Genomic DNA, 20,369 nt, shown 5'->3' with positions numbered 1-20,369 from the left:
GAATGGTGATTCTCCCCGCTTGCACCTGTTATAGTCTCCAGGCAAGCAAGCACATGGGTTCTGTTACTTACAGCAAATTCCTCAGGAGTCACTTTCAAGACATCGAAGACAACCGCATCGTAGCTCTTGCCAGCATAGTCGCAGCTCTGGCCCTCAAGAGAGTCTGAGCTGCTGCTGCCCTGTGAGGAGAGTAGAGAGGGCACTGCCTGAGTGCTCTGGCTGATTCAGAGTTACCAATAACCAAGGATGGAGGATGTAAAAGGGACAGAATCAGTCATACAGTGATCAAAGCTCCTTTTGTTTAATGCCTTCATCTATTCCAGGCACTTCATATGCACAGTCTTATTAATTCTCATTACAACTTCATGAACAAGGCTACTATCATTCCCATTTGACAGACAAGGAAGTAGAGGTAATGTTATCTTCCCTAGTATCTTAGCTAGGAAAATGAAGTGCTAGAATGTAAACAATTCAACATTTATCTGATTCTAGCACTGTAACCTCAATCACCGTGTCCTAGCTACTTCCAGTTGGCTGCCTTTGAAGGAGAGAGATACATCCCACTGTTCCTGCAGAGGGGAGAGGGTGGTTTCACATCATAGGAAGCCTAAGCAGATCATCTGTTTTACTAGGTCTTCAAGTGCTGCCTCTTTTCACCTTTTTCTTTTCTCTACTTGAAGTCACTGCAGGAAATTACACAAAATGCTACGCTGGCTCTGAAGGCTTATTTCATGTATGGGCCACTAGAAATTTAATGCCTGTTAGCTGATGGGGTGAGAGGTAACCAACTGTTTTTTGAGACTGAAAGCCAAAAGTGAAAGTTATATTTAGTAGTATCCTTCTTAAGAAGAATATTGTGAGTCCTGCATATGAAGCAAGGCTCTCCCATAAAAGAGTAAGTTAGAACTCCCCAAACACAGTTGGATTCATGAGCCCACAATGTGGGGGTCCCAGCGTATTAAACATACCTTCTCTCCAGTTTTATTCAATTTCATCAAATTTGACTTTGGGGACCCAACTGAGCTTACTACCCATAATTGTGACCCATTCATAAATGGTTTTATTCGTTTCAACCCATGAAGAGGGACTTTGTGGTTTCCAATAACCTCAAAATCTTGGACTATGATTCAGAGAATATACTTTTATTAATTCCTCTTTATTTTACTCTTTCCAAAATGTCTATATCTGGAAAAACTGTGCAATCTTACTGGAAACTAGACTGTTTTCAGTCCAGTAAGGAAAACCAACAGTCAACAAGTGAAAATATGAGGTTAACAGGAGGAGCAGAACCTTAAAAGTGTAGATTTCAATAGTCCTGTGTCATTTAAAGGTTTTGCAATTGAGTCTACTATAAAAAAAAACTATATTAAGAAGTAGTATGTCATGGTGGTAAGAGCTCTGATGTCAGGCCAGGCTAAAACACCAACTTCACACCAGCTGCTATCTGACCTCAAGTTACTTCATTTTACTGAGTCTTAGTTATCACCTATAAAATGACCCCATTCAAATCCCCTCCCTAGAGTGTATGCAGGTTATAGAAAATGAAGCCTAGGGGCTAATGAGATAGCTCATCTGGTAGGTGTCTGCCCTGACATGCACAAAACACAGATTCAAGTCCCCAACACATCACATGGGAGTAACTACAACTCTGGGAAAAGCTCGGTACTGTGGTATCATTCTCAGTGTCTTTAACTCCATATATTAGAATGTTAGCCTGGAGCAGTGGAGTTGCATGGGGCCCCAAGAGCCAAAGAAAAAAGAAGGGAGGGAGGAAGGAAGGAAGGAAGGAAGGAAGGAAGGAAGGAAGGAAGGAAGAGAGGGAGGGAAGAAGGAAGGATGGAAGTCAGGGAGATGGAGGGACAGAGGGAGAGAAAGGAAAAAAGTATCTATAAAGCAAATGGCAGAATCTACCTCCCTGAAAAATGCTGATTCAACGTGTCTGGGTGTGCATGGGCTGGCTATTTGCTTTTATTTTATTTTATTTTATTTTATTTTATTTTATTTTATTTTATTTTATTTCTGTCATTAGTACTGCACCACTGCAGGTTGACCCTTTCAGGTAGAAAGAGACAGAAACAGAGGGAGAGAGACAAAGACAACACTGCACCAAAGCTGCCTTTAGTGCAGTGGGGGGCCTGGCTGAAACCTGGGTTGCAAACATGGCAGTGCAGGTACCCTCCCAGATGAGCTATCATCTCAGCCCTGAGGCGAGCTATTATAAAAATTCTTCAAACGGGGGGTCAGGTGGTAGCTCAGTGGGTTAAGGCGCACATGACACAAAGCGCAAAGACTGGCGTTAAGGATCCTGGTTCAAGCCTCTGGCTCCCCACCTGCGGGGGGGGGGGGGTGACTTCATAAGTGGTGAATCAGGTCTGCAGGTATCTGTCTTTCTCTCCCCCACTTTCTCGATTTCCTTCTATCCTATCCAACAACAGCTATGACAATAATAATAATGACAGTAACAAGGGGAAAATGGCCTCCAGGAGCAGTGGATTTGCCATGCAGACACCAAGCCCCAGCAATAACCCTGGAGGCCAAAAAAAAAAAAATTTCTACGGATGATAGGACATTTACCTGTTCTTTTTGAGGATGAGGGAAAATGTGCTAAATATTTGTAAAGTAATAAAGACTAATCCTGAATGCTTCTAGATCATCTTCTCTCTAGATGTATACACAAACCCTGAGCAAAAAATTTCTTATAAAATATTCTGCACTTCTTTTTTAAATTTTTGCTTATCTATTATTGGATAGAGACAGAGGAAACAGAGGGGAGGGGAAGCAGAGAGGGAAAGAGACAGAGATACCTGGAGCACTGCTTCACCACTTGTGAAGCTTTCCCCCTATAAGTGGGGACCAGGGGCTTGAACCTGGGTCCTTGTGCACTGTACTGTGAGCACTCAACCCAGTGTACCACTGCCTGGTCTCTATTCCACACTTCTATACGTACTGTTCAGGAAGCAAGCTAAAGCTGGTGAAAACTAATTTTCCTCAGGATTCTGTGGCATCATCCTGGTTAGGAGCACCTGCTTGAAAGACACAGAGAAACTGGCTTTAAATTCCCACCCACCTCTAAGCAGCTGTGTGAACTGAAGGCAGTTAAGGCAGTTTCCTTAACCCTCTGTTCCTTGCCCTTGTACCTCCACTATTTACAGGGAGTAAAACAACAGTACACTGCATACTCTCTGGGGGAGATGACAAGATAATATCCATGGAGCATGCAGCATAAGTGCCTGGTATAGAGTAAGCACCAAGTTATGAGTATGCATGTATGCAAACACATCACTCAGTCACCCAGTCTGTGGAGCACTCCAGTTATACATATATTCAATCTCAACAAATGTTTACTGGGTCCTCACCATGCTTTAGATACACACAGGCACATATATGCACACATTTATATTCAGATATATACTTGTTTGTGTGTATATACATACAGAGAAAGCTCAAAGGGCAGACATTTTACTCTAGATGGAAGACAAAATGTAAATGAAAAGTCCTGTTTCTTAAGTTAGAAAGCAGAATCCATGCTGGAATTTCAGCTTTTATAAAGCCTTCCTACAACATATCCCATTGCATCCGATCCAAATGCACTCACACAAGGACTACTTATTAAGTTAAAAGTTCCCCAAATTGGCTGTGAATGTAGCTCCATGGTACAACACATATGACAAGTGCAGGAAGCCCTGGGTTCAACCCCCAGCATCCCCAGAATTTATTAAACTGCCCAAATTCATGTCCTGGTGCTGGTGATGGCAAAACATTAAGCCTATATGATATCAATAGTAAATTTTATTTCTTTTTATTGCCTTTATTTATTTATTGGGTAGACAGCCAGAATTTGAGAGGGAAGGGGTGGCAGAGATGGGAGAGACACCTGGCACAATGCTTCACCACTGGCAAAGCTTTCTCCCTGCAGGTGGGGACTGGGAGCTCAAACCCAGGGCCTTGCACATTGTGGCATGTGCGCTCAGCCAGATGCACCACCACCCAGCCCCGAAATTTTATTTATTTACCTACTTACAAGATTTTATTTTATGAGAGAGACAAGAGCCCAACTCTGGCATAGGCAGTGCCAGGAATCAAACCCAGGACCATGTACATGCAAGTCCTATACTCTACTTGCCAAGCTACCTCAGGACTCTGCTTTCACACAAGTCTGCTTTTAGGATCAGATATCAAAATTGTCAAAATGAGGAATTTTGCTAAGGGTTTTGAAGAAAAGAACTAGTTCCTGTGAACTTCTCACTGATCATTTCAAAAGCACTGCTTGAATATGAGGGCCTTGTGAGATCAGAGTACAGAGCACCACCTTGCCAGTTTGTCACAGAAGCTAGGCAATACCTTACTCAATATGGTGGCACCCCTTGGGTCTTGGTTGACAACCACTCTTCCTGCACACCTCTATTCCATTACTGAACATTAAAAGAAAACTCCCAAGCTCCCAGGGCCACTCTCAGATCACCAGTCCTTATAGCCATTTCCTTCTGAGCAAGGTAAATAAGAACAGGGGGCCAGGTGGAATCACTTCTGTCTGACTTCATTCCAGAATGTGTGACTTGTTTACAATCGGCCCAGTTTTTCTTGGGAAAAGTCTGATCCCTTTTTGCCACCAAAATGGAATGTGGCACTTGCTGTGAGTGGGCTAGGCAGGTATTTGTTTTTCTTTGAAGAAAACGACTTCAGAAACATACTGATCTTCAGACTGACTCCCTCCCAAATCTCACGCCTGGCAATAGCCAGAGACCTCAGGAGTGCTAAGAATGGTGGTATTCATGGAAGTCTTCAGCCTCTCAGTGCTCTCCAGGACTCACCAGGGCCTGGGACAGCTTAAGGAACCACCCCTGCCCATATGCCCCACTGTCCCACTTGCTCAAAGTCTCTGTACCTGTGGAGTGGCGGAGGTGACCAACACGCTAGCCATCAGACCATTCCTCTTATACATAGTCTCCAGGCTACAGGGAGCTTCAGGGCAGCCTCTGTCGGTGACATAACCTGTCTGGAGAAGTCCTGAAAGGCAAAGGGGCTCATAAAAACCAGCCTTCAGAATCAGCTTAGTCCCACCTCAGAGGAAAAGTTGTGTTAAACATTAACAAATGACCCCAAAGCAGACCTTTAAAGAAAGGTTTTCACATCAATATAGTTTGTTGAGCTTGCTATAAACTTAAGCATTGGTGTCAGGTAGTAGCACACCTGGTTGAATGCGCAAAGACCCAGGTTTAAGTCCCTGGCCCCCACCTATAGGGGGAAAGTTTTGTGAGTGGTAAAACAGTCCTGCAGGTGTATTTTATTCTCTCACTCTCTACCTCTCCCAGCCTCTCGATTCCTGGGTGTCTCTATCCAATAAATAAAGAAAATTAAAAAATTAAGCTTTAGCACTATATATATTTGGACACATAAAAATGGGGGGGGTCAGGCAGTAGTGCAGCGGGTTAAGCGCACATGGCGCAAAGCGCAAGGACCTGCAAAAGGATCCTGGTTCAAGCCCCCAGCTCCCCACCTGCAGGGGGGTTGCTTCACAAGTGGTGAAGCAGGTCTGAGGTGTCTATCTTTCTCTCCCCCTCTGAGTTCCCCTCCTCTCTACAATTCTCTCTGTCCTATCCAACAACGACGACAACAAAAATAATAACAACAATGATAAACAACAAGGGCAACAAAAGGGGAAAAATAACCTCTAGGAGCAGAGGATTCTTAGTGCAAGCACTGGGCCCCTGGAGGCAAAAAAAAAAAAAAAAAAAGACACAGAGAGACACACAGGAAGAGGAAAGAGAAAGAGGAAATAGAAAGAGATAAGAAGAGACACCTGCAGCACTGCTTCACCACTCCTGAAGCTTCTTCCCTCCTAGAGGAAGAGGAGGAAGAAGGGAAAAGGGGGGAACCCCCAAACTATGGGCTTGAACGTAAGTCCTTGAGCTCAAGTAGGTAAGCCACTGCCTGACCACAAAGTTTTAGCATTAAAAAGAAAATCACCGATGTTTAAAAGCTGAAAATTTCATATGAAATTCTGAATTTATTTCAAGGGAAGAAATCTGAAAGTAGAACTATCCAGCAGTACTAGGCCCATGTCCCCGCAGGATGGTTATACATTCAATTCAACAGCCCTTTAAGTGTAAGGCTGCCCCTTCTACTTAAACAGGTCCCTTCTATCTGCTCCCACAAGCCTCTGTGAACTTTTTGGTAAATGCTGACCCTTGGAGACACTAGAATTTGCAGCATTTGTTTTTTAAAATAAAGTAGATGAAGACCACAGATTGATTCTACCTGTTTCCTTTTACAAAATAAAGTTTCAATAGTATGGCTAATCGCTAGTATTTGTACAGAACTCACCCTATGAGTGTGCTTTGCACATTAACTCAGCCAGCCTTCACACAGCCCTTATGTAGGTCCTTTTCATACACCCATATTAGCTGGGAGGAAACTGAGGTATAAAGAGATTAAGTAACTCAAGCTTTGGCATTTTTGCTTAGAAACCACACCATCGGGAGTCGGGCTGTAGCGCAGCGGGTTAAGCACAGGTGGCGCAAAGCACAAGGACCGGCATAAGGATCCTGGTTCGAACCCCGGCTCCCCACCTGCAGGGGAGTCGCTTCACAGGCGGTGAAGCAGGTCTGCAGGTGTCTATCTTTCTCTCCTCCTCTCTGTCTTCCCCTCCTCTCTCCATTTCTCTCTGTCCTATCCAACAACGACAACAACAATAATAACTACAACAATAAAACAACAAGGGCAACAAAAGGGAATAAATAAATAAAATAAACATTAAAAAAAAAGAAACCACACCATCATCATTCAAATGTCATTTCATTTGGTTCATGCAGAACAGCTGTTCTAGTGCCAGTGAGCACACACTTCTAACAGAGCATCTATCACATCAGCAAGAGTCACAGAACTACATGTAGTCTCAGCCAACTCTGTAGCAGGACAGTGACCAGCAGAGCAGGGAGGGTGTGAAGGGGAAGGAGAAGGCAAAGAAAGGTACCAGTTGAGAACCTACCACATTTATCCAGGCAAAATACTTTCTACCCCCACTGGGGTTTCACCACTCTGGGCCAACTTTTTCAGGTAGAGAGAAAGAGAAACACCACAACACTGAATAGTATTTCCTTGGGGTAAGGGCTCAAACCTGGATCACAGGCATGGCAAAGCAGGCGCCCTTCCAGGTGAGCTATCTCACCAGCCCTCAAAAAAAGGAATTCTCTGAGTTATGGTTATAGTAGTCAGCGGAGAAAGGCTGAGCAATGCTAAGGATAGAAATTAATGAAATAGCTAAGTGGAACTAGCTGAGGACAGAGAAGTTTTTTTAAATATTTATTTATTTATTCTGTTTTGTTGCTCTTGTTGTTTTATTGTTGTAGTGATTATTGTTGTTGTTAATGTCGTTGTTGTTGGATAGGACAGAGAGAAAATCGAGAGAGGAGGGGAAGACAGAGAGGGACAGAGAAAGATAGACACCTGCAGACCTGCTTCACCACTTGTGAAGCGACTCCCCTGCAGGTGGGGAGCTGGGGGTTCGAACCGGGATCCTTATGCTGGTCCCTGCGCTTTATACCATGTGCGCTTAACCCACTGTGCTACCGCCCAACTCCTGAGGACAGAGAATTTCTAACCCGAAGGAGCAAACAGAGGTGGTGTAGCAGATATGTGAGGGGAAATGATGAGTAATTAAGATACTCGATCTGTTGGTGCCAGTGAGAAAATAAGTTCAAGAAAGCAAGGTCCAGCCCAAAGGTCACTGAGAAAACAGGTCAAAAAGAAGAAAGTTTTTGTAATCTCCCAAGCTCCCAGCCACAGGGCCAATCATGGAGCAGTGCTGTAACAGAGTCCAGGCTGTGTCCCTTCATGGCTCCAAGACGCCAATGACTGGCCCCTCACATCTGCTTCACCATCTTCCGGAATCTCCATCAGTCTCCTCAGCAACAGCCTGAGTGCTTTCTACCACCCCTTCTTTCTTCTCCAAAACTCCCAAAATAACTTGTTGGAGCTATAAATGATATTTAGGGATTAAATAAGGTGAATGTGGGTATTAGGCAATATCACTGGAATTACCATCGATTTTCTTAGTTAAGTAGGAAAAGCCCTTAGCCTTAAGCAACACAGATGGCAAAAATTAGATGTAAAGTGAGTCTGCAAAGATAGTTCCTAAGTACCAACTTTATAGCACATGTTTATACACTTCAATTTAAAATTCACTTTAATGAAGGCAGATAATCAGAAAGACTTCCTTTTGTTCATTTTTCTTCTTAGTTCATAAGTGTCACTTTTTGGGCTAAGCCCCATTTATAATGTTCTTAACCACTATTCCCCCCCCCCCTTAAATCTGTGCCTTTTTCTTCTTGAACAAAGCTGAGTAAAAGTGTTGAGTATATCTTAGGTGCTTTTTCTGTATGTGTTACTATTATTAAAATATCAACTAAACTGTATAGTCAGAGGCGGCTATATGTTTCTCTACAAAACTGTGGTTCCTTTCTCTTTTAGTATTATACTTGCCATATTTCTTAAAATCAGTGGATTCATGAATTTAAAAGAAAAAATTTGACTTTGAGGGGGAAGTGAGTTTCCAAATGCATTTATAGTTATTTATTTCCACATCAATTGTGTATGTGCTTTGTCTTGAACATAAAAATAAAAATTTATTAGAAACTAAAACAATAAAATAAAGTGAGTCTGCAGCTTACTACCAAATGGGTTGACAAGATACACAGAAACAGAGATGGGCTAACAAGTGATAGTCATTAACCGGAACTCACTGTACTAGTCTCAACTTTTCTCAATGCTTGATAATCTGCATAATAAAAAGAACTAGTCAGGTATGGTTTCGTTAAGAGGAAAAACAGTGCTAGCATGGTCAAAATCTTCCAAAAGCAGAGGGAGGTGATACCTGAAAATACTGATTTCTCAGTTTTGTCCTAGAAGACATGATGACCATCATCAATGACACAGGCCTAAAGAGCAGCCATACAGGAGATCTGAATAGGCATTACCCAAAAGAATATCTGAGTGGTGGGACCGGGTGGTGGCACACCTGGTTGAGTACAAATGTTACAGTGCACAAGGCCCCAGGTTCAAGCCCGTGGTCCTCACCTGTAGGGGGAAAGCTTCACAAGTGATGAAGCAGGGCTGCAGGTTTCTCTCTTCCTCTCTTTCTTCCCCTTCCCTCTTGATTTCTGCCTATCTCTAGTCAATAAATAAATAAAGATAATAGAAAAATATTAAAAGAGTATTTGAATGGCTAGTAAGGGAAATGCACATCAAAACCACAATGCCCACTAGGATGGCCACATAAAGATGGTACTAATCATCTCTCATACTCCACTGGCAGAAAGGCAAAGATGCATCTTTACAAACTAGTCTGACAGTTTCATAACAGAGAAAGCATAAACTTACCAAACTGCACAGCTATTCTACTCCTACACATCTACCTAAAGGAAAAGGAAAATGTCTACCCACATAAAGACATGAAAGTTTACAGGGGCATGCGTCATCACAGCCAAACAGTGGGGAAGAAAATCTAAATGGGCATCAACAAACTAGTAAATGGATAAATACTGATATACTCAAACAATGGAATACTACTTACTAATAAAAAAAAAAGAAATAAAATACTGATAAAAAAAATAATGCAACTAAGTCTCAATAACATTATGCTAAGTAAAAGAAGTCAGACACAAATGCCTGTACTAGATGATGCCATTACTATGAAGTGTCTGGAAAAGACAAATTGAAAGTGACCAGAACCACTTTAGGGGGCTGGGTGGTAGTGCAGCAGGTTAAGCGCATGTGGCATAAAGCGCCAAGGACCGGCATGAGGATCCCGGTTCAAGCCCCCAGCTCCCCACCTGCAGGGGAGTCACTTCACAGTCGGAGAAGCAGGTGTCTGTCTCTCTCCCCCTCTCTGTCTTCCCCTCCTCTGTTGATTTCTCTCTGTCTATCCAACAACAACAATAGCTCTAACAACAATAACAACTATAACAAGGGCAACAAAATGGGAAAAACTAGCCTCCAGGAGCAATGGACATAGTGCTGGCACCAAGCCCCAGCAATAACCCTGGAGGCAAAAAAAAAAAAAAAAAAGGAGAAGCAGCAGCATATTCATGGTAGACTGGTTCATACAGAGGACTAACTACAAATGGTCACAAGGCATTTCTCAAAGATGATGGAAATGTGCTAAAGCTGGATTGTGGTGACGGTTATACAGCTCCATCAACTCACTGAACTGCACACATAGAATGAGTTCTATAATCTGTAAATCATACCACACAAAAAGCAGCCACCATTCTGTGTCATGAGTCATGGACTCACTTAACTGCCCCTTCCACATATCATTAAACCAATCAAATATTAAAATACCAAAACAATGCTGTGTTGCCACACGGTAATAGGGGAGTGTTATTAATCAGCAAAAATAAACAAAGAAACAAGCAAACTTTGAGAATTTTCCAGTGCAGAAAAGATGGGCCAGAGAGAGAGAAACCAGCCTCTAGAGCAAAAGAAAAGACTTCCTAGAAACCAAGTGGGTGGATGGGACTCTCCAAATGAAACCAACACCACCACCACCACCACCCCCCAAAAAAGCTCACAGACTTCAAAGTGGACAGTTCGAAAAGTTCAAGTAAAACTAAAGTCAGCTCAGGAGTTTAAAGGCAATGGCTGAGGGCTAAAGTGCCAGGGCTGCCTCAAAACAGAGAGCCCAAGTAGACTGGAAGATGGACCAACACAGATAGTTCTGTGTTATGACAGACCATCCTAGACAAAAAGGGGTACTGGAGACACAGCAGCCAATAAGCCAGTTGGGGTTCCCCATGGAGTGTGTTTTAATGAAATGTCCTAATACTACAGCCCCAGCAGAGCATCTGGTCTCCCCATGTGTTCAGCAAAGTAGATGGCATCATTTCTAAGCCCAGCTCTCAAGAGAGGACTAGTCCCTGGCTTCCAAGAGTTCACGTGTAATCCTATGTCATCACCACAGTTAACTAGACACATGCAATCCTATGTCATCAACACAGTTAACTTTCAGGTTCTGCCTAAGGGGTTACATGATTTTTTTTCTTTTTTTTTAATCATTGTTTATTTATTTACTGGATAGACACAGCCAGACATTGAAAGGGGAGGGTGATAAGAGAGGGAGAGAGACAGAGAGACACCTACAGCCCTGCTTCACCATTTGTGAAGCTTTGCCCTGGAAGGTGGGGACTGGGGGCTCAAACCTGGATCCTTGTGCACTATAATGTGTGCTCAACCAGGTGTGACACCACTGGTCTTTTTTTTTTATTTAATATTGATTTATTCATTCCCTTTTGTTGCCCTTGTTGTTTTATTGTTGTAGTTATTAATGTCATTGTTGTTGGATAGGACAGAGAGAAATGAAGAGAGGAGGGAAAGACAGAGAGGGGGAGAGAAAGATAGACACCTGCAGACCTGCTTCACCGCTTGTGAAGCGACTCCCCTGCAGGTGGGGAGCCGAGGGCTCAAACCAGAATCCTTACTCTGGTCCTTGCACCTTGCACCACCTATGCCACCTGCGCCTAACCCGCTGCGCTACCGCTGACTCCCTCTTTTTTTTTTTTTTTAAAGAAAAGGATGTATTTGTTTCATGAGTGAGAGGACCAAGGAATGATCATATCTGGTATATATAGTACTGGGGATCAAACCTAGGGCCCCAGGTCTGTAAGTCCTGTACTTTACTGACTAAGCCTCCTCCCCAGTCATTACATACATGTCAAATATATATTTTTTTTCCCTCAGGGGGCCAGAGATGTAGCTCAGTGGCAGAGAGTATACTTTGTTTATATGAGGTTCAACCTGCAGCATGGCAGAAAAAAAATTGTACAGATGGCAAAACTGAGGCTCAGAGGTAAATTAAGTCATAATTCAGAGGGAGCCAGGTGGTGGCGCACTGGGTTAAGTGCACATAGTAGAAGTTATAATTCAGGGTGAAGGGGTCTTGTTTTGTTCATCTGTCTGCTTGTTTGCTTTTGTTTATTTGTTTTTCCTCTAGGGCTTCATCGGGGCTTCATTCTTTCTTCCCCCCAGATAGAGAGTGAGAGACAGAGGAAACAGAGACAGAGAGAGGGAGGAAAAAAATACGTCACTGCTTCTCTACTAGTGATCACCTTTGCCTGTGCTTCCAGGTGGTGGCCAAGGGTTTGAACCCAGGTCCTTCCACATGGTAAAATGTGTGCTCTGCTGGGAGAGGGGTCTCCTGGCCCTCATATAGTCTTTGTACCCACACAGTCAGGGTCTCATACCAGACGAGAAATCCATCTGGCACAGAAGTAATAGTGTCGGCATATTAATCTATCCCACATCAAAGTCCTGTCCTTCCAGCACTCCTTACGGTACACACACACATTGCTAATACCTCCTTGGAAACCAAAACACTGCAAAAGAAAAAGCAACTTTCATGATGTAACTTCCCAAGAACGTGGCAGCTGTATCAGAACCACAGGACAACGTCTCTTGTTTCTGTATGACAGAGTCTGGTCTGGTGTGTGTGGGCTCCTGGAAAGGGGAAGGAAAATCCCATATGCAACCCTGGTTTCCTTCCAAATGTTCAAAACTCCTTCAGTGTTTCAGGTTCAGGAAACCAAGAAAATAACAAGAGGCAGTCTGATGCAACCACTGTTGAAAAGGCAAAATAATCACTTTTTCCTAAGCCTATGGAGATCATTTCACAAAAAAAAAAGAAAAAAAAAAAAAAAAAACACACACACACACAGCCAAGAATGTTCAGTTATAAGAGAGTGATTTCTTCCAAATGTCTCAGACAAGTATGAAAAAGGACCTTGAGCCCCATTTTAGAGTTGCTTCCTCAGAGTGCTGTGTGTGGCTCTCTGAGTACTTGGGTCTGTGCAGACTCTTCTCAGTTTTGAACAGAAGCTATGGTAAAGATTAACAGAAAGGAAATGAATAGGGTCTCTGAGCCCCCACCACCACCACTTAGTTCACTTCAGGAAGACAGTACACACACAAACACATATTCTCTCTCTCTCTTTCTCTCAATCTTCCTATCTACTCATTTTTATTCTGAACCATAGTAAGTTGGTCTTTGTGTTGCCAAAATGTTTTTCTCCCAGGGTAACTATCTCTCAAAGGTTGGGTTACCTTCCATAAACTCCAGAATGGCCCCTTGTATGGGATGCCAGTGCTATATCACCCCTTCCTCCCGACCTTCTCCAAACTCATCAAACAAGCCTCTTTTCTTGGCAAGCAGCAGCCTCTGGCGGCTTTCAAAGAGAGACTGTGGCCACATCAGCACATGTCAGCTTGAAATGCTATCACTCACTGCAGGGCTCGCCCACACCCTCCCCCACTCCTTTCTTTTTTTTTTTCTTTTTTTTTTATATTTATTTTCCCTTTCGTTTCCCTTGTTGTTTTTCATTGTTGCTGTAGTTATTGTTGTTGTTACTGATGTCATCGTTGTTAGATAGGACAGAGAAATGGAGAGAGGCAGGGGAAAGAAAGATAGACACCTGCAGTCATACTTCACCACCTGTGAAGTGACTCCCCTGCCTGGGGCTCGAACCAGGATCATTACACACCAAGTCCTTTTGCTTTGTGCCACATGCGCTTAACCCGCTGCGCTACCGCCTGACTCCCCCCCATTCCTTTCAAACAGCCAAACAGCCCACCAAGTGTTTAATATCCAACATCTCACCTCCTCACTGAGGAAAAGATAATGGGTTGAGGCAGCACTACTGTGTCCAGATGCCTTGTGTGTCTCCTCTGTAGAGGAGAGAAAAAAAGCAGCAGTGCTGGGGTTGGGGGCTGGGTCTAGGGATGGAGGGTCTGGTCGATGGCCACACTACCCTAATGTGCCTAATCACATCTGGTCACAGAAGCTAAGCAGGCCTGGCCAGTGGATGGGAGCTTGAAGATCTGTGGTTAAGCATGAAAAAGGGACAAAGCTGTAAAATAGAGCAAAACTGGAGAGGAAGCCCAGGAAAGGCAAATTCTTGGGAAATGCCTACATTTGAGGAGCTGAAGTAGGGCCACACAGCCATCATATAGCCGTGTGATAAGCACTCGCTGCACCCAGGTACTGAGTACTGAAGCCAGCGAAGTAGAAAGGACAAGGCCTGTCCTCATCCTCAGAAACCTGACATCCAGCCCAGTATAAGAACTTCTTGGGTTTCTTATATAAAAGCAGTACAAATGCATGTTAAAACTAAAGAAACTGAGTAAAAAAGTACAAAACAATATCTTACATGGTCCACATGTGCAGAACAATATTAATGCATACATTCACAGACAGATGATGTAACACATCATGTAAGGGGTATTTCAGAGAACTTTCTTTTCAATTTGAAAGAAAATAACCCTGCAGTCTCTTTTCAACATCTGTTGATAAAGAAAACATTATTGGAGGTTGGGGAGATAGCACAGTGGTTGTGCAGAAAGATTTTCATGTCTGAAGCCCAAAGGTCCGAGGTTCAGTCCCCAGCAGCCCATAAGCCAGAGCTGAGCAATCCTCTGTAGAGAGAAAGAGGCATACATCAAAAAGGACAGCAGCAACAAATGCTGGAGAGGCTGTGGGGACAGAGCAACCCTTCTGCACTGCTGGTGGGAATGTAAATTGGTCCAGCCTATCTGGACAGCAGTCTGGAGAACTCTCACAAGGCTAGACATGGACCTTCCATATGACCCAGTAATTCCTCTCCTGGGGATATACCCCAAGGATTCCATAACACCCAACCAAAAAGATATGTGTACACCTATGTTCATAGCAGCGCAGTTCGTAATAGCTAAAACCTGGAAGGAACCCAGGTGCCCAACAACAGATGAGTGGCTGATAAAGCTGTGGTATATATACACAATGGAATACTATGCAGCTATTAAGAACAATGAACCCACCTTCTCTGACCCATCATGGATGGAGCTAGAAGGAATTATGTTAAGTGAGCTAAGTCAGAAAGATAAAGATGAGTATGGGATGATCCCACTCATCAACAGAAGAAAGAAAAACAGAAAGGGAAACTAAAAGCAGGATTTGACTAAATCTAGAGTAGGACACCTAAGTAAAAACCCTGTGGTGAGGGGGAGGGTGGACATTCAGCTTCCTGGGGCTGCGGGGGGGGGGGGGGGGACCGGACCACAGTCTTCTGGTGATGGGAATGGTGTCTATGTATACTCCTATTACTCTGTAGTCATATAAATCACTAATTAATATGAGAGGGGAAAAATTGATTGTATGTCTCGAACTTTTTAAAACAAAGACTGAGTCTTTTACATAGGCTGAGTCTTTGATATATTGACTCTCTCAAAAGCCTAGATCAGGGAGAACAGAACCAACCGGTGGCACAGCTATATATAAGATGTTGGGTATTATACAGCAAATCCTAACAAAGGGACTTTTCAAAGTTAACCCAATTACCAAATAATGTGATGATAAGAATAACTATCCAGGGGGTCGGGCGGTGGCGCAGTGGGTTAAGCGCATGTGGCACAAAGTGCAGAGACTGGCGTGAGGATCCCAGTTCGAGCCCCCAGCTCCCCACTTGCAGGGGAGTCGCTTCACAGGTGGTGAAGCAGGTCTGCAGGTGTCTATCTTTCTCTCCCCCTCTCTGTCTTCCCCTCCTCTCTCCATTTCTCTCTGTCCTGTCCAACAGTGAACAATATCAACAATGGCAATAATAATAACCACAGCAAGGCTACAACAACAAGGGCAACAAAAAGGGGAAAAAAATGGCCTCCAGGAGCGGTGGATTCATGGTGCAGGCACTGAGCCCAGCAATAACCCTGGAGGGGAAAAAAAAAAAAAAAGAATAACTATCCATTGTCTTCTTGAACCCTAACACAGCAGGAACCTCACATTTCCACTATAGAGCCTATATTTCCCCCAGTCCTGGAACCTTAGGGTGGGGCCCACTTTCCTGCATGTTTCTCTCAATTCATATCAAATAATATTGCATCCACCAATCCCAACCTAATTAACGCAACGAGTGCCACCTCAGCATGCTTCACTTCAGACTATGCACAGAGGCTTCAGGTGTGGAATGACAACCCTTCTGCTTCATTACTCGAATGAGACCTTTCCTTTAATAGTATTCTCTAATTCCATTCCAGGTGGTTCACTTCCTAACAAAGCCCCCAAACCTAGTTATAGACCAGGTCCCCTGAGATAGAGCATATGTTCACACGTATCCATAAACCAGGGCAAAATATATACCTGAAAGCAGAAGTACACAATAGTCTGCAGTGAGTACCCCCCCAACACTTCATCTGCACTATTCCAGCCTTTAGGTCCATGATTGTTCAACAATTTGTTCAGCTTTGTATGTTAACTCTCTTTTCAGCCACCCGGTTCCAGAGGCCAGCGTGATGCCGACCAGACTTCCCTGGACAGACGACCCCACCAGTGTGTCCTGGAGCTCCACTTCCCCAGAGACCCACCCTACTAGGGAAAGAGAGAGGCAGGCTGGGAGTATGGATTGACTAGTCAACGCCCATGTTCAGCGGGGAAGCAATTACAGAAGCCAGACCTTCCACCTTCTGCAACCCACAATGACCTTGGGTCCATACTCCCAGAGGGATAAAGAACAGGAAAGCTATCAGGGGAGGGGATGGGATATAAAGATCTGGTGGTGGGAACTGTGTGGAGTTGTACTCCTCCTATCCTACGATTTTGTTAATGTCTCCTTTTTAAAATAAATAAATAAATAAATAAACTAAAAAAAAAGAGAGAGAGAGAATTCTTGATAACAAAGAGCTCTTATAAATCATCACTTTTTAAAGGATTTATTTATCTATGAGAGAGAGAACCAGAATATCACTGATAGATGTGGTGCTGGGGGTTGAAGTCAGTAACTCATGGTTGTTAAGGCTGACACTCTATCTGCTATGTCCCCTCCCAGGCTGCCAAATCACTAACTCTTCAGGAAGTCATGTTTTCTCAGGTATATATTCAAAGTTCAAGTGTAGCATACCTCAGTCATGCTTATTTCAAAATCAGTTATCATATTTTTCCCCTTTTGTTGCCCTTGTTGTTTTTATTGTTGTTGTAGTTATTATTGATGCTGTCATTGTTGGATAGGACAGAGAGAAATGGAGAGAGGAGGGGAAGACAGAGGGGGAGAGAAAGACACCTGCAGACCTGCTTCACCTCCTGTGAAGTGACTCCCCTGAAGGTAGGGAGCTGAGGGCTCAAACTGGGATCCTTAAGCCGGTCCTTGTGCTTCACGCCACGTGCACTTAACCCGCTCCACTACCACCCGACCAAATCACCAACTTTTAAATGAATTTGTGCTTTAGTAATCAGAAATACCTATACCCACTTGGCGAATAGTGAGCCATACTCAAAGCATCTGTTCTCAGTCTACAAATAGTTCCCAAAGCACACCTGGATTCAACAGTCTGTGGTTCAATACCTCTACCCTCCATAGGCTCATATTCTCTGATCACAGGTCTGGTAAAAAAAAAAAAAAAAAAGTGGGAGTTGGGAGGCAGCGCAGTGGGTTAAGTGCATATGGTGTGAAGTGCAAGGGCCTGAGTAAAGATCCGGGTTCCAGCCCCCAGCTCCCTACCTGCAGGGGAGTCACTTCACAGGCGGTGAAGCAGGTCTGCAGGTGTCTGTCTTTCTCTCCCCCTCTCTATCTTCCCCTACTCTCTCAGTTTCTCTCTGTCCTATTTAACAACAGCGACACCAACAACAACAACAATAATAACTACAACAATTTAAAAACAAGGGCAACAAGGGAAAATAAATAAATAAATAAATTTACATATATATATATATATTAAAAAGCTAAAAACAAGACAGCTACAGAGCACTCACTAGTGGTAAAAACAGCAGGTACCTCTGTGGCTCTGAAAACGGATAAACCAGGGTCAAAATTCTATTGGATTTGAAACTTACCACTTCCTTTCTGTCCTTGGCAAATTGCCTGACTTAGCCCGTCTCTCTTCCCTCATATGTAAAATAGGAAGAATAGTGGTCATTACCTCAGAGAAGTTTGAGGGGGTTCACAGGGTAGTGTGTATACTGTGCATATTGGCACAGAGCAGATCAAGTAGGAAACATTCAATAAATCACAGCTGCGACCTTGTTCACATACTCATCACCACCCTCACCGTTTCTAAGGCAGGTAGGAGGTAGATCGCATTAAAACTATAGGAAATCAGTTGGAAGCTAGGGCAATGGGAGAAATGTGGATGAAGAATATACATTTCCTGTAAAGGTAGAAACAGAATCTTAAAAGAAAAGTAATCCTCTGGTTAGCAAGAGAACTGTATGTTAAGCCCTATCTGAAAAGGCCAGCTAGCTCCTCCCACCCCAAATGCACACGTGATTACTCTGGAAACCAAAAGTTCCTCCCTCCCAAAAATAAGGCTGCAGAAAATAGGCAGATTCTCTCCTTGCACTCATTAGTTGGTAAGACCTGACTTTTTTTTCCATAAGGAAGGGAGGCAAATTTCAGGGAGAAGGGAGGGCCAGGCATAATTGGAAGTTTGGAAAAGGACTTGAGAAACATTGGGCCGTCTATCTGAGACATCCCAGGCACCCTGGGTGTAACTGTGGGCACGCTTCCATCCCAGAAGCCAGAGAAGTCACATTTCCTTTTTGTGAGTATGGCAGCCACACCAGGAACCTTCTTCAACCCTCAGTAACTATTTAATCTTAAAGTCCAGGGAGTACACTAAAATTAACTCAAAAGGAATTAAAGACTTGGGTATCACACCTGAAACAATAAAGTGCACAGATAGGGGCCGGGTGGTGGCTTACCTGATGATTACAATGCTCAAGAATCTGGGTTCCAGCCTCCAGTTCTCACCTGCAAGGGGAAAGCTTTGCACGTGATGAAGCAGGGCTGCACGTGTCTCTCTGTCTCTCTCCCTCTCTCTCTATCTCCCCCTACCCTTTCAATTTCTGGCTGTCTATCCAATAAGTAAAGATAATTTTAAAATTTAGTAAAAAAAAAAAAAAGTAAATAATAATAAAGTACATAATAAATAATATAAAGTACATAGTAAATAATAATAAAGTACATTTTGCTGACATCAAAGGTGTAAGCAAAGACTCAACCCCAAGCAAGGACAAGTGAAATGAAACAAAGAACAAACAAATGGAACTACATCAGATTAAAAAGCTTCCATGCATTTTAAGAAAATTCCACAAGGAAAAAAAAGCAACCTAATAACTGGGTGGAAAAGAAATAAACCCATTGCAATAGAAAAGACTTGAAAAAAGATGAAGACAATTAATACACTGAGAAAGAATATTATGAAATCATGTGGGAAATGATGATGTACTATCATTATATATGAAGACCCCCCTCCCCCACCCCTACCCCAAAAAAAGAGCAAGGAAAAAAAAAAAACCCTGTGGTTCAATTGTCAGTAGACTTGTGGCCTTGGGCATGGGTTTGTCCTGAGCCTCACTGATCTATCTCACCTGCAAATAGGCAAACCACTGTCTTTCTCATAGGTGTGAGTACTATAGAAGATGTCTGTAAAGCATTCAACCCAACATGTGAGCAAAGAAATCAGAAAACAGAGAAGTTTAGGAAGACCACTGACAAAAAAAAGCAAAGAAACACTGGAAAATCGTATGTGTGACTCAGCATAGGATGCTCAAGTACATCCACTTTATAGGACACAAAGCAGCCATTTAAAAGGATGAGGTAGATCAGAATGTATTTACAAAGAAGGATGTCCATAAATTCAGGGCATTTTCCCTGGAGCTCCGCTTCCCCAGAGCCCCACACCACTAGGGAAAGACAGAAACACTGGGAGTATGGATCAACCTGCCAACGCCCATGTTCAGCGGGGAAGCAATTACAGAAGCCAGACCTTCCACCTTCTGCATCCCACAATGACCTTGGGTCCATGGTCCCAGAGGGATAAAGAATGGGAAAGCTATCAGGGGAGAGGATGCGATACGGAGTTCTGGCGGTGGGAATTGTGTGGTGTTGTACCCTTCTTATCCTATGTTATCCTATTTTGTCAATGTTTTCTTTTTCTAAATAAAAAATTCAGGACATTTCCATTCTTATTCATTCAACAAGTATTTGCTGAAAATCTGGTAGGTAGCAGGCACTGTTCTAAGTGGACAAAGCAATGAAGAAAAGGTCATGTATACACCAGCACATCCTAGTTAGGGAAGCAAACAATAAATAAAGTATTTACTAAGATGGATGGTGTGTCACTTAGTCCTAAGTGATAGAGAAAAAAGAAAAAAAAAAAAGGAAAAGGGGATGTGCACTGGGGATGAGTTATAATTTTAAAAAGATTTTATTTTGTTTCACTTAGAGATATAGAAAGAGGGGTCGGACGGTGGCGCACCTGGTTGAGCGCACATGTTACAGTGCTCAAGGATCCGGGTTCAAACCCCTGGTCCCACCTGCAGGGGGAAAGCTTCACAAGTGGTGAAGCAGGTCTGT

At 43.3% G+C, this 20,369-nt stretch overlaps 1 protein-coding gene across 16 annotated transcripts in view; it reads right to left on the bottom strand.

Moving 5' to 3' along the window:
• RALGPS1 (Ral GEF with PH domain and SH3 binding motif 1) overlaps window positions 1–20,369 on the bottom strand; it is a 353,198-nt gene that overhangs the window by 296,363 nt on the left and 36,466 nt on the right. For 14 of the 16 annotated variants that reach the window (XR_009552096.1, XM_060200189.1, XM_060200192.1 and 11 more), the window contains 2 exons: window positions 4,886–5,007; window positions 72–179 (listed from right to left, as the gene is read on the bottom strand). Coding sequence is in view for 14 of the 16 variants with exons in the window: in XM_060200189.1 (XP_060056172.1) it covers window positions 72–179; window positions 4,886–4,942 (165 nt within the window). In the remaining 2 variants the exon portion in view is untranslated. Of the gene's footprint in view, window positions 1–71; window positions 180–4,885; window positions 5,008–18,712; window positions 18,762–20,369 lie in introns of those variants that run through there. The other 2 variants (XM_060200191.1, XM_060200198.1) reach the window with 2 other exon arrangements.

Source organism: Erinaceus europaeus, chromosome 10, assembly GCF_950295315.1.
Source record: "Erinaceus europaeus chromosome 10, mEriEur2.1, whole genome shotgun sequence".
NCBI lineage: Eukaryota > Metazoa > Chordata > Mammalia > Eulipotyphla > Erinaceidae > Erinaceus > Erinaceus europaeus.
This window is presented reverse-complemented; position numbering and strand designations above follow the sequence as displayed.